The sequence below is a fragment of the Rhinatrema bivittatum genome, chromosome 7 (assembly GCF_901001135.1).
Source record: "Rhinatrema bivittatum chromosome 7, aRhiBiv1.1, whole genome shotgun sequence".
Taxonomy (NCBI): Eukaryota; Metazoa; Chordata; class Amphibia; order Gymnophiona; family Rhinatrematidae; genus Rhinatrema; species Rhinatrema bivittatum.
Window position 1 is genome coordinate 238,447,096 of NC_042621.1, and position 14,005 is coordinate 238,461,100.

Sequence of the window (14,005 nt, forward strand, 5' to 3'; positions counted from 1 at the left end):
GGACTAGACACAATTCCTTTTACAGAAGAGTATGTATGGAAAGAGCTAGGAAAACTGAATGTGGACAAGTCCATGGGGCCAGCTGAGGTACATCCCAGGATACTATGAGAAAACAGATGTCCTGGTGGGTCCACTAAAGTACCTATTCAGTAGATTCCTGGAAATGGGTGTGGTACTGTGAGATTGGAGAACGGTTGTGGTCTCGCTTCATAAGAGTGGTAGCAGAGAGGAGGCTGGAAACTATAGGCAGATTAGCCTCACTTCAGTGGTGGGAAAATTAATGGAGATGCTGCACTATCTACAACCTGGTAAGTTGCTGGACCCGAAGCAGCATATATTCACCAGAGGAAGGTACTGTCAGACAAATATGATTGCTTTTTTTTTAATTGGGTAATTAGAGAATTGGATCGAGGAAGAGCACTCGATGCTATCTATTTGGATTTCAGCAAAGCTTTTTGAATACCGTTCCACATAGGAGACTTGTGAACAAAATGAGAAACTTCAGAGTAAGCACCAAGCTGGTGGAGAGGATTACAAGCTGGTTGACTGATAGAAGACAGTGTGTAGGGGGAGGCTCAGGAGATCAAGATGGCGGCGAGAGCGGTCGCTCATTAAGACGCTCCTGAAAGATTGTTACCTTAACAAAGATGCCTGCTAAAAGAAAGGGCAAAATGCGGATTTTCCCCACCGACCCGCCGCTGCCTGAACTTCAGAAACGGATTACAGAGTACACGTCCGTATTGATGGTAAAAACGGGGGATGAAGTCCCTGCTGCAGCGATTGAAGAGGGAGCTTCAGCGCTGCCTGGGGAGGTCAGCTTGAGTCCCCCGGATTACCGACCTCCACCGGCGCCTGGGCAACAGGCGGCTCTCCGGCAGCAGACGCCTTCTGATGACATCACCCCCTCGTTGGAGGGGGGACGCCGAGAGGGAGCAGAGGCGGCTAGCCCGAGGTTCTCCTCGAGTCTGCTGGAAACAGCAGCTATGCCGGGTCAGGAAGATCGGGAGATATCGATATCTCCAGTTCACCCGAATGAGGAGTCAAGGAGATTGCAACGGGGAGAGTTCCTATGCTGCCGAGGGAACAGGGAAGGGGTGAGTTCACTATCCTCCCTAAACCAGCCACGGTAACATTGGACCTATTGTGGGAGTTAATGGCCAGTATTGGACAATTTGTGAAAGAAGCTGATGCTAGATATAGCAAAATGGATATCGATATGCAAAACCTGAAACTTAAGACTGAGGATCAAATGAGAGATCTTGGAAGTAGGCTGAAAGAGGTGGAGAAAAAAAACTTTACAAGTTCAAATGGTCGATGTTAAAAGACTTGGCATACCAGTCCAAAAGATTGGAAGCATTGGAAAATTACAACAGACACTTGAACTTACGATTCTTAAATTTTCCTAGTGCTTTAGGAGAGGATGTTCAAAGCACATTGAAAAAATCTTTCCTAGAAATTTTAAAATTTGAAGAATCTAAATTGCCCATCATAAATAAGGCCTACTTCCTGACTAAGATTGGAAGAAAAACCGAAGGAGACCAGTTGGCAATTTTTGAGAATTTAACTCAGTTTATTGAAAGTTCTGCTGTAGAGATATTGGGCAGGGGTACGTTATTAGTATCTTTTGTCATAGAAAGAGATGTCAGCAATGTGATGAAAGCATTCTTTCAAAATTCTTCTGAAACCTTTTTTTGGCCAATTGGTTAAGATTTTTCCTGACTTTGCCAGACCCACCCAATTAAGAAGACAGGAGTTTTTAAAATTGAGACCTCAGGTAGTAGCCCTTGGCTACACTTTCTTATTAAGATATCCGTGTAGATGTCTTATTAAGGGTAAAGGTGAAAGCTTTGCATTTACTGTTATTGAGCAGCTGAAATCTTTTTTGAATGCAAGAATGGTGACCATAGCCCCACAATAATGTTTGGTAATCAGTAACCAATTGGTAACATTCAAAAATCGTTAAGCTAGTTACTTTAAATTATTTCTTTATTATCTCCCCTATGGATTACTGGTCTCACTCACCCATGTTGCCTAGGAGAACATATATTGGTTAAGATTGAATTTTGCTTGAGATGTTATCCTTTTACTTTTTTATGTATCTCTTTATTTTCTTTATCTTGAGAGTATATTTCATGTATACTTTGTGAAAATTCTAATAAAGTGCAAATTAAAAAAAAAAAAAGAAGACAGTGTGTAATGGTTCTGTTCAATATCTTTGTGAGCGACATTGCAGAAAGGATAGAAGTTTGTCTATTAGCAGATGATACCAAGATCTGCAACAGAGTGGACATGCCTGAAGGAATAGAGAGAATGCAAAGTAGCTTACATAGGCTTGAAGAATGGTCAAAGATTTGTCAGCTGGCATTCAATGCCAAGAAGTACAGAGTCGTGCATCTCAGATTCGGTTATCCAAAAGAGCTGTATGAGATTGGGGGGGGGGCTGATGTGCACGGACCAAGAGCAGGATTTTGGGGTGATAGTTCCTGGCGATCTGAAGATGGCGATGCAATGTGACAAGGTGATAGCTAAAGCCAGAAGAATGCTAGGCCGCATAGAGAGAGGAATAACCAGTAAGAAAAAGGAGATGATAATGCCCTTGTACAGGTCCTTGGTGAGGCCTCATCTGGAGTACTGTGTTCAGTTCTGGGCCCTTATCTCAAAAGGGATAGAGACAGGATGGAGGCAGTTCAGAGAGAAGGGCTACCACAATGGTGCGGGTTCAGTATCAGAAAACCTATGAGGAGAGACTGAAGGATATGATTATGTGTACCCTGGAAGAGAGGAGGTGCAGGGGAGATATAATACAGATCTTCAGATACCTAAAAGGTTTTAATGATGTGCAAATGTCCAAGCCTTTTAGAAATCAGTAGAATTAGGGGTCACAAAATTAAACTCCAAGGAGGACGCCTCAGAACCAATGTCAGAAAATATTTCTTCACAGAGAGGGTAGTGGATACCTGGAATGCCCTTCTGGAGGAGGTGGTGAAAACCAAAACAGTGAGAGAATTCAAAAGGGCATAGGATAAAAACTATATGGATCCCTAAAGGCTAAAAGATGAAAATGAAAAAAAGAGTGTATGGTGCAGTGGTTATTACTCTTAACCAGTAAGCCTTGATACTGTTAATGCAACTCAACCATTGCTCTCTGCTTCAACAGCAAGGCATAACCACAATCAATGATGGCTAGTGTAGGAAACTGATAAGTACGGGAGTAATGGGGAATTGGATTCAAACAGCAAAAGAGGGCCCTGACTTTTGTGGTCTAGGAAACAGCACAGTAGATACTATCATAAGCTGACTGGATGGACCATTTGGTCCTTTTCTGCCATTGTTTCTGTTTCCACTGAATGAGGCCTACCTCCTATGCATTCATAAATTGGAGGTATTTAAATATCCCCTATCCTGCCTTTCCTCTAGAGTATACATGTGCAGATTTAAGTCTGTCCTCATATGCTTTACAATAAAGACCACTGCCCATTTTAGTAGCCGCTGTCTGGACTGAATCCAAGCAGCTTACATCATTTTGAAGATGTGGTCTCCAGAGTTGTATACAGTATATGAATTGAGGTCTCAATAGGGACAGTATCACTTCATTTTCTGCCGACTATTCTCTCCTTATGCACCCAAGCATTTTCTGGCTTTTGCCATTGTCCTATTCACCTATTTTGCCATCTTAAGATCATCAGATGCAATCACCCCCGGATCTCACTCTTGTTTCATGCTTAAAAAATTTTCAGCCCCTGTACTGTACAGCTCCATTGAGTTTATGCAGCCCAAATGCATGAATCTGCATTTTGTTAGCATTAAATCATAACTGTTAAACTCTTTGCTTGATCCTTTCTTATGGTTTCACACCTTCCTGAGTGTCTGCCCTGTTTCGTAGTTTGGTTTCATCGGCACAAAGACAAATCTCTAACGAAGTTCTAACTGAATTCTTTGAGACATTATTTTATAACACCAGGGCTGTATAAACAAATGGGCTGCAGTGAGTAGTTTCCAAATTGATCTGTAAAAGTGAGAAAACTTGAAGCCAGACTTGCTGTGATGACCACAAAGTGTGAGATATTACAAAGGAAACAGCCCTTAGAGATAAACTGGCTGGGTTTGCTTCAAACACTTATAAACAACCTGAAAGATCTGAAATGTAATTCTCCACAATACCAGAAGCCAATGCAACTCCTTTAGAATTGGCATCCCACGATCCCTGGCCTTCACACCTACCTGAATCTTGACTGTGTTATTCTGAAGGAGCTGCAGGCATCCTACTGAACCCTGTGATAACCCCTGATGAACAGCATTGTAAAAGTCACCAGGGCATGAATCACAGTTGCCAACTCTGTCTGAGGTAAATATGGCCACAACTGTTTGACCTTGATCTTCTGCAGGCATTTAAAAGGGAGCCAGACTGTTGCAGAAATCTAAGGTTCCATGGTAGATTTCTAACCACCTCCTCTGGAATCAATTCTGAGCCAGCAATAAGAATATGATTTACTCATTTTCTACTTCACCTATTTTCCATAACAACTGATTTATTGGATTTCAGCTTCAGCATACTTCTTTTTAGCCAGCCAACAACTTCAGGAAAATATTTATCTATATGAGCTATAACTTCAGTCTGATCTTTTGCCATATGTCATCCATAAATAGATAACACTGCACACCGTATCCTAGAATGATCACCATTGGTGCCCTATATATAGGGTCCCCGATCTCTTGCATTTGTGGCCGCAGGAAGGGCGGCAGATACCTTCTGTGGAATTGCTGCAGGAGACCCAGGGGGGAGGGGGGGGCTGAGCTGGATGGGGAGAGAGAGGAGTAGTGTGTTTAATGCCCTCTCCCCTCCCTTACAGATCAGGAAGCAGAGAGCAGTGGTAGCAGGTTGGGCCACATCATCTTTCTCGGTCCTGGGCTCCAGCTGCTGCTTTGAACCGCAAGGCTGTGTTTCCGTGCAGTTTCAGAGCTGATGCTGATGCTTTCCTCTTACTGCTGCCTGATCTGCTGGGTGGGGGGAGGGAAAACAAAGGGTGGAGGAAATAAAACATTCCACAAGAATCCTGGAGGAAAGTGGGGGTGGAGGATGATTTGTTTTTGGGTAGAGGGGAGTTTCTAAAAGAGAATCTGGTGGATGCTTTTTTTTTGGGGGGGGGCAGGTGTAAAAGAGAAATAGAAGATGGAGGGTTGTTTTTTTTTTTGGGGGAGGGAGGGGTGAGAGAGTAGCTGGAGCCAGGGGATGGAATGTGAAAGAGGAGCTGACAGTTTGTGAAAGTAGGGACTTGGGCTATAAAGTCGAGCTGAGGGGCTAGGGGTGACTGTGAAAGTGTCCAGGGCATGGAGGTTCGTGTGGAAGAAGAGATGGAGTGCGAAACGGGCTGAGGAAAAGGGGGGGGGGGGGGGGGGGAGGGGGTCTGTTAAATGAAAGAGGGTGGGTGTGGGTGTCTGGATGTATATTTGCTCTTGGGATGCAGGGGATAAAAGAAGCCATTTGGGATGGGTAGAGAGAGTGGAGGGCAAGAGTGAGTGAGTGTGGCTGTAGGTGGAAATGGAGTAAGAGCAAAGGGATCTCAGGTGTTGTGGGGAGAGTGAGTGAGGGATGCAGAGGGAATTGGATGGGAGGTAGGGAGTGAGGGGGCAGTGTGGCCGGAGTGAGTGAGGGGATCTGAGGGATTGCAAAGAGGAGAGTGAGGTGCAGGGGGGGCAAGAGTGAGTGAAGGATCCAAGGGGTGGCAGGGAGAGGGAGCCATGAGCAAGGTATGCAAAGAGGGAATGAGGGGAACATGGAGGGAGGGAGGGAAAGAGAGTGAGGTGTTAGGGGGGGGGGGGGGCAAGAGTGAGTGAAGGATCCAAGGGGTGGCAGGGAGAGGGAGCTATGAGCAAGGTATGCAAAGAGGGAATGAGGGGAACATGGAGGGAGGGAGAGAGAGAGAGTGAAGGATCCAAGGGGTGGCAGGGAGAGGGAGCCATGAGCAAGGTATGCAAAGAGGGAATGAGGGGAACATGGAGGGAGGGAGAGAGAGTGAGTAAGAGGATCAGAGGGGATGCGGTGGGTTAGTGAGTGAGGGGATCGGAGGAGCTGTGGGGTGCGAGTGAAAGAATCCAGGGCTGTGCTGTGGGAATGAGGAGATTAGAGAGAGAGGTTTGCAGTGAGAGTGAGAGGACTGGAGGGGATGTGAGTGAGAGCATTGATGTCTGGTGGATCATTCCTTTCTCTTCTGACTCTAGATCCCCTCTTTCTCCTCCCCCTCCCTGATCTCTCCTCTCTGAATCCCCCATCCTTTCCTCCTTCTGTGTTTCCATCCTTCTCCATCTAACTCTCCTGCCTGAGATCCCCTCTCTTCCTTTTTCCCTCCAGCACCAAACACAGATTCCTTTTCTTCTAATAAAGAGCCACATAAATTAAGTGAACACAGCAATATAAAAAATTGTTTTATAAATAGAAACAATCTACATTATTTTAATTGCAAATATAAGCAATATTATGCAAATTACATAATTGTCAAAGAATCTTGAAAAATCTGCTGCAGGAAACTAAGGCCTCTCTATATACATATTGAATATAGAATAAAAGACCACATGAATAATAATGGGAACAAGATTTATTATTTTATTTATTTATATACCACCTATCATGACACAAAGTGGAAGAAAGAGGCTTATGGTATTCTATAGGCCAGATCCTAACAAGCAGTCACTGAATTATTCCTATGTTATTGACCAGTGAGAGCATTACTGCTTCTGTACTATGTTCTTGTTGAAATCCTCACTGCTGTGAATGAAGTATTGCTGAATTGGCCAAGAAACTCTTCAACTGACAGAAAACTGCCTTTTCAACATCCTTACCCAAGAAAGGGAGATTAAACAGCAGCTGAAAATTTTCTAGTATTCCTGGGTCCAGCCCACCTCCTTCTTGAGGGTCAGCCTAATATTGGCTTGCCTAGGTATTGAAGGCAATCTTCCCTCCTATAAATTCTTATTTGCATTCAGTGTTGGCCAATGTTCAATCTCCTCACCCATTCCTTGCACTACTTTAGAGCAGTTGGTTCTCAACAGGTGTGTCGGGACACACTAGTGTGTCGTGAAGTCCCAGGAGGTGTGTCGCAGAGCCAGCAGAAGACTGATCTTTCCTCATCAGTCTGGGCAGGAATTGGCTGACTTCTCTTTTATTGGGTATGACAGGAAGCTGCTCTTGCTTCCTTCTCCTCTTCCTGGGCAATGGGAGGTTGTTCCCTCCTCCTTCACCCAGATCAGAGCACAATATCACCAACTCCTGTTCATATGGGCCCGGCAGGACACCAACTTTATCTTTCTCTGCCTGGCCTGGTAATGATGCTGCTGAGGCTCTCTTCACCCCATGGGGCCTGGATGTGAAAGCAAGAGCATAAGGGAAAAAGATGCATGCGTTGTAGATCCTCTGCTGCTGCCTCCTCATCTTCCTTTCCTCGGTGCTTCTTGCCCTCATCTGCTGCTGATAAAGAGGGAGGGAGACTCTGGATTGGAGTGAAGTCTTTTCTGTTGGCTGGGGACCAGGAGGAGGGGGAAATGTACTGGCGAGGAAGGCTTGCGAAGGTAGGAGTTTGAGCCTGCTGGACAGGAAAGCATGTGGAAATAGGGAGGCAGGAGTCTGCTGGACAGGAAGGCATGGGGAAAGGAGGTTTGGGTTGCTGGGTAGGGAGAGGTGGAGGAGGGAGGGGTTGGGGTTGCTGGGCAGGGAAGGGAAATGTAAATGGAAAGATGGAGGTGTGGGATTGCTAGGTTGGGGGAATACTGAGCAGGAAAGGGTAGGAAAGAGGTGGGCAGAAGTATTCTAGGTAGGGAACGGGAGAGGGAAGGACAAAAGGTTGAACGGGGAGAGAGGGGAGCACAGGGAAGAGGATGTGGGGTGGGGTGTGTCGGGAATGTTGAACAGGGTTATGAACATGTGAAGGGATGATTGAGTAGTTGGGAGAGGTGATAGGGGCATGGAGGGGGAGTGACTGGATAGAAGGGCCATATTATGCCAGTTTTAAGAATATGCATTTCTTGTCTCTGAACTTTGCTTTGTGTAGACGGAAATATATTTTTGTTTCTAGACTCCAGTTTTGCACTGCATGCAGAAGGTGGTCCTGGGATTTCCATTCCTAGTTTTGTTTCCATGTTTGTAACTTGTGGTCTTTTATTCTATATTTGGTGAAGGCAGGTCTGTCTTTGTTCTGAGATGCGGTACTTTACCAGAGTTTTGTATCAGCCTTATTTGCTGTATTTTCTCACTATGATAATGCACTGGTGGTGAGCTGCTGCCTTTTCATGGGTAAGGCTATTACTGTTTCATTTCTTGGCGTTAGTGCTGCTTTAGTATGGCAGGTTTAATAGACATGTACAGAGTGGGGTTTGTTTGTATTATTCTATAATGCACCTGGTAGTAGAGGGAGTTTGTGATGCTGTTATTAAGATGACACCAGAATCAGAATATTTTTTCTGTATGGTGAGTTGTACAGAGAAATGGCCTAGTTCTGCTCTGCACCCATTGTTAGGAAGCAGGGGGTCCCTTGTGGACACAGAGCATATGCTTTTATTAAGACCCATGATGGGCATCTGTTCAGTGTGTCATGGCTGTGAGCATCATCTCTCAGGTGGGTCCTGATAGAAAAAAAGAAGAGAACCACTGCTTTAGAGGGAATGAAATCTAAAGGACAAATTGGCCTTTAGATTCATAGAACAAATTCTTTCCTATCTCTCCCGGTGAAACCTTCCTGAATGATACCATATTCTGATACTTCTGTCCTTTGCCCCTCTGGTTCTGCCAGGTCCTGTAGGGGTACAGTCCTTCTTCACCCGACTAATGGTTGACAAATTTTGCTGCAACAATTAGATCTAGCTATAGAACTTAGTCTCTAATTGTACACTTCCTGAAGACTCTCGTTTGTCATGGATATTAGTCCTTTGTCCATGAAACTTACAGCCTCGTATGTGTATATGTACAGCACTGAATATGTCTTTAGAAATAGTAAATACTAGTAGTAGTAGTTGCATCCCATGCTCTTCTCCCTAAACAGTTTTAGATACCTCCCAATTTACTTCCATTCCCATTTTGTTTTTCTCTCCGCAGGATGATATCCAACCAGATAATCCTAGCTTGAGGGAATAAAGCTGTTACTTAAATCTTACCATTCTTACTAGGGATGTGAATCGTTTTTTGACGATTTAAAATATCGTCCGATATATTTTAAATCGTCAAAAATCGTTAAAGGCGATAAATCGGGGGAATTCCTATTATATATCGTCAAAAATCGTAAATCGGGGGAAGGGGGAGGGCGGGAAAACCGGCACACTAAAACAACCCTAAAACCCACCCCGACCCTTTAAAATAAATCCCCCACCCTCCCGAACCCCCCCCCCCCCCAAATGTCTTAAATTACCTGGGGTCCAGTGGGGGGGGTCCCGGTGTGATGTTCCATTCTCGGGCCACGCGTTGATAGAAATGGCGCCGGCGCTACCTTTGCCCTGTCATATGACAGGGCAAAGGTAGCGCCGGCACCATTTTGGTTCCTGTCCCCCGATGTCACGAGCGTAGGAGATCGCTCCCGGACCCCCGCTGGACCCCCAGGGACTTTTGGCCAGCTTGGGGGGGCCTCCTGACCCCCACAAGACTTGCCAAAAGTCCAGCGGGGGTCCGGGAACGACCTCCTGCACTCGAATCGTGTTGCCGTAATGCAAAATGGCACCGGCCGTATGGCCATTTTGCATTACGGCAACACGATTCGAGTGCAGCAGGTCGTTCCCGGACCCCCGCTGGACTTTTGGCAAGTCTTGTGGGGGTCAGGAAGCCCCCCCAAGCTGGCCAAATGTCCCTGGGGGTCCGGGAGCGATCTCCTATGCTCATGACGTCGGGGGACAGGAACCAAAATGGCACCGGCACTACCTTTGCCCTGTCATATGACAGGGCAAAGGTAGCGCCGGCGCCATTTCTATCAACCCGTGGCCCGAGAGTGGAACATCACACCGGGACTCCCCCACTGGACCCCAGGTAATTTAAGACATTTTGGGGGGGTTTGGGAGGGTGGGGGATTTATTTTAAAGGGTCGGAGTGGGTTTTAGGGATGTTTTAGTGTGCCAGTTTTCCTGCCCTCCCCCGATTTACGATTTACACGATATTTAAAAAAACAAAACTCTGACGATCCGATTCCCTCCCCCCCCCCCCCAGCCGAAATCGATCGTTAAGACGATCGATCACACAATTCACATCTCTAATTCTTACTATGAGTTTGACTGCCTTACAGAGGGATGAGCTCTTTGCTTCCTTGATGAATTATAATGAGATGTAGCATGGTGGTGTTCTCCTCTCAAGCATTAATGTTGGTTTTCATTGATCCCCTCTCATTCCATATATTCCCATCCTTTTTGGTGCTACTTGTAAGTGACCTCCCCCTCTCCTCTTTATAGCTTCCTTCTTTGCCAAAAATATGAAAGAGTGGCTGCATATCCAAATTAACTTGTTCTGGTCAGGCTCTGTATTGGTACTCTGCTCTCACCAACCTGTTGTATTGGCCCTGCAGATGGCTATGGAGTTCTATCCTTCTGATGCTAAGCCAATTACCCGCTCCAGTAGGATATGTCGCATGTGTCTATCCTTTGTAAGTAAATCAGGAGTAGCAGAGGTTACAGGACAGTTATGAAAACTGTAAGACTTCATATTAGACAAGATTGGAAAGGTTACAGTACAGAGGACACAAATTTCTAGGAGTATTGTATTCAGTGTGTGTGTGCTCAATACCCAGTTACCTTTTCTCTTCTATGCCCACCTCAGTCCTCATTTCTTTGTGCCCCCTCCACACACATACACACATATATATATATATATATATATATATATACATACCTTCTACCCATCTCCCTTCTTCAGTGGACTTAATTTCCTCCCACTCTCTCCCTCCAGCTTGTCCTCTGATCCTTACCCTTCTGCTCCCTCAGGGCTTCTTCCTTCTGGCTGCAGCAGTAAGCACATAGACTGAGGCATCCTGCTGTTCCATGGTCACAGACCCTGCCTCGTCTAGGGAAGCCTGTGGATGTGGGGAGCAGACACCATGGGGTCTTTGAGCTCAGGGGCACAGACTGACTCGGTCACCACTTTCTGATAACAGCACTGCTGTAGTCAGAGGGAGGGAGGGTAAGGATCAAAAGACAGGCCAGAGGGAGCAAGGGGATAGGAGGCATATGAGGGGTTCTAGTACTTATTACAGAGCTCTCTGTCAACACTGACCTGCTTTCATGTCCAATAGTTTCTCTTTAAGACAAAAGAAATGGGAGAGACATGCTTTATTGTAACCAATGAAGTTAAGACAGCTTTATCAATTGCTTTTATTATGATGGTCACTTATTTCAATCCTTTTCCCACCTAGGATTTATATTGGGAGACGTCTGACAACCTCAACAGGCACCTTTTGAAATTATTTTGAAACCCAGCTTTCAAAAGCAGCATGAATCTACAAGTGGGCATGTCAAAAAAAACAAAGCTTCTGATGCTGTGACAGCTGCGTGATCTGCTTGTTTGCTCTGTAAATGTCCTGTAATTAGTTCATTACTAACTAAAATCAAGGTAACACCATCAATTTTGGGGGCATATTTCAGAGCTGAGACAAACTACAGAACCTGTTGGTGAATTTTCTTTGAAAATGATCAGTACTCAGTCTAGGCATTAAAGAAACAGTCTTCTACAATGGATTTTGAATAAAATCCAAGAATTTCTGAACTCGTCTAAGCCACCTTGTTTCTCTCTATGCAGCATGGGAAAAGAGGAATAGAAAACAAATAGTTTGAGGGAAGGGGCTGACTGTGGGATAGTAGACATGGCCTTAGCTACATATTTTTTTAAGCAATTGTGTAACTTCTGAAAGCCACCAGTATCTTTATTTTTCAATATACAAAACAATAGGATGGCAAATGTCAAACAGATACCTTTTTTTAAAGTTTTAATGTGAGAAGTAGGCCTTTAACATTTTCTTCCTTATTTAAATTTTCTCTCTCGCCTAATAGTGTTTACAGCTAAAGATTAATTCTTAGATGCCAAAAGTTGGTCCTTGCACTTTAATCAATGGAGAGATTCTGTTCATCATTTCAGAATCCATCACCTGCTGTAATAGTGAAGCACTGCAGGAAAGAGAGAAAACAGTATTCCTACTTGCCTTATAGGCAATGTAACCATTTCAGGGTGGTGGCTGTTAAAAAAGTAAAGCAGGCTCCCTACCTACTAAAGATTTTTATTTTAAAATATCTTAATTCTCAAATTTAAGTTCTTCATTTATATATAAATACATTCATTTTAATTATAATCAGAGTTAAATCTCTTTTTTATCAAAGCCCATCAATAAATATTGGCTCATGCAGTGCACTATGCACATGCCTAAGATACAAATGAGGCATCTGGATTTACTCACAGCATAAGCTACATGCATGTGAAACATTCTGTCTAAAATTAGTGCTGCATTATAACAGATATTTATCTTGTTTTAGACCTCTGAAAAAATCTTTGGGCCCTGGTCAGCAGTAGGTTGAGTTCACAAGATATTGATTAGTGGAAGCTTCTTAAATTTTGACTGCTTGTAAGCCAATTCTGCTTTTGATTCAAGAGCACAAAACAAACATTGACACAAAGGGAGAATATACTATATTTTCTACGCTGGTCAATGTTAAATTCCTTTCTATCTTCTTATGTACTAGAAATTTGGAGACCTGGCAAGGGGAGAGTGTAAGCTTTTCTACCTGAAAGTATTACTATCTTGCATCTTTAAGAGCCACAGACCTTCCTAATCACCCCAGGTCCTGTCATCCAGTCAACTTTAAGAAAGAGAATATGATAAGGTTGTTTCTCACTTGACAAGCAAATCATATTCTTTGCAGGCTCAAACATCACCCCCATCAGTATCAACAACTGAATCTTAGCTGTGCAGTAATGTCAGGCACATTAATTTATCAGAAGAGAACCAAAAATGTTGTTAGTGTTTGTATTAAGTAAACAAATCAGTAAAGCCTGTTAAAAGTCCTAGCTAAATCTAGGTGAGTTAGTCTAATTGAGATGTCATTACATACAAAGTAGTTGATCTGGGGAAGGCAGGAGAGGTTGGTGAGCTTGATGAGCCCATTTCTGTCAGATACGTGTAGCACAGTATATCTTTTTATATTGCTATCTTTGTTCTAAAGCATTTATGGCATTAAAACATTAGCAGTTTATTGAAGGAGCAGTGGCTAAAGAAATTTTGACACTAAACAAAATGATAGCTGTAAGTAATCTTGGCATTACTGCTATATTAACTCTCCACTTCCTGTACAGTCTGAGGTTGGGAAAATGGATCTAGAGGAATCACGGTAAGGAGAAGTAAAGAAGATAGATTGCTGCCATCATTATCTGTTACCCACAATTATGCAGCAGGTTTTTTCTTTTCTCCCAGGACAAGCAGGAAGTAGTCCTCACATATGGGTGACATCATCAGGCGGAGCCCTATTACGGAACCCTTTTGTCAAAGTTTCTAGAAACTTTGACTGGCACACTGAGCATGCCATGATCCCTGTGTCCTCAGGGGTCTCCCTTCAGTCTCTTTTTTTCCATGCTGCAGTTTGCCTCGGTTTTGGAGCTCTGTGAGATTTTTCTCACAACTTTTCCTTACGGAAACACTTGAAATTTTACTTCACAAATAATTTCCCTACATGGGTCTCCCTTCGTGTACATTTCATCGACACTCTGTGAGTACTATGCCCTGTTCTCCGGTCAGTTCCTGTCACCTCACTATCGATTCCTCCGGGTTACCAACAGAATTGCAGCCCTCTTTTCTCCCTATGTCAATCACCCTCTGTCCGCCCCACAATGCCTGTGAGTGTCCTTGCTGCAATCTTCCACTGGGTCCATCAGGGCTAGAGGGATTGGGATGTCCACTGTTCCAGCCGTCGTCGATGCCACATTGATGCCGTCGATACTGTCGAAGCCACCATCGATGCCCTCGACTAAAGAAAATGCTCCATACTTCGGGTTCTCAACCAG

At 44.2% G+C, this 14,005-nt stretch overlaps 1 protein-coding gene across 1 annotated transcript in view; it reads left to right on the forward strand.

The window, feature by feature from the left end:
* BNIP3 (BCL2 interacting protein 3) overlaps window positions 1-13,522 on the forward strand; it is a 39,211-nt gene extending 25,689 nt beyond the window's left edge. Inside the window, 1 exon segment of the mRNA XM_029610723.1 lies at window positions 11,374-13,522. Coding sequence (XP_029466583.1) covers window positions 11,374-11,418 — 45 coding nt within the window. The 3' untranslated portion in view covers window positions 11,419-13,522.
* The last annotated feature ends 483 nt before the right edge of the window (window positions 13,523-14,005 follow it).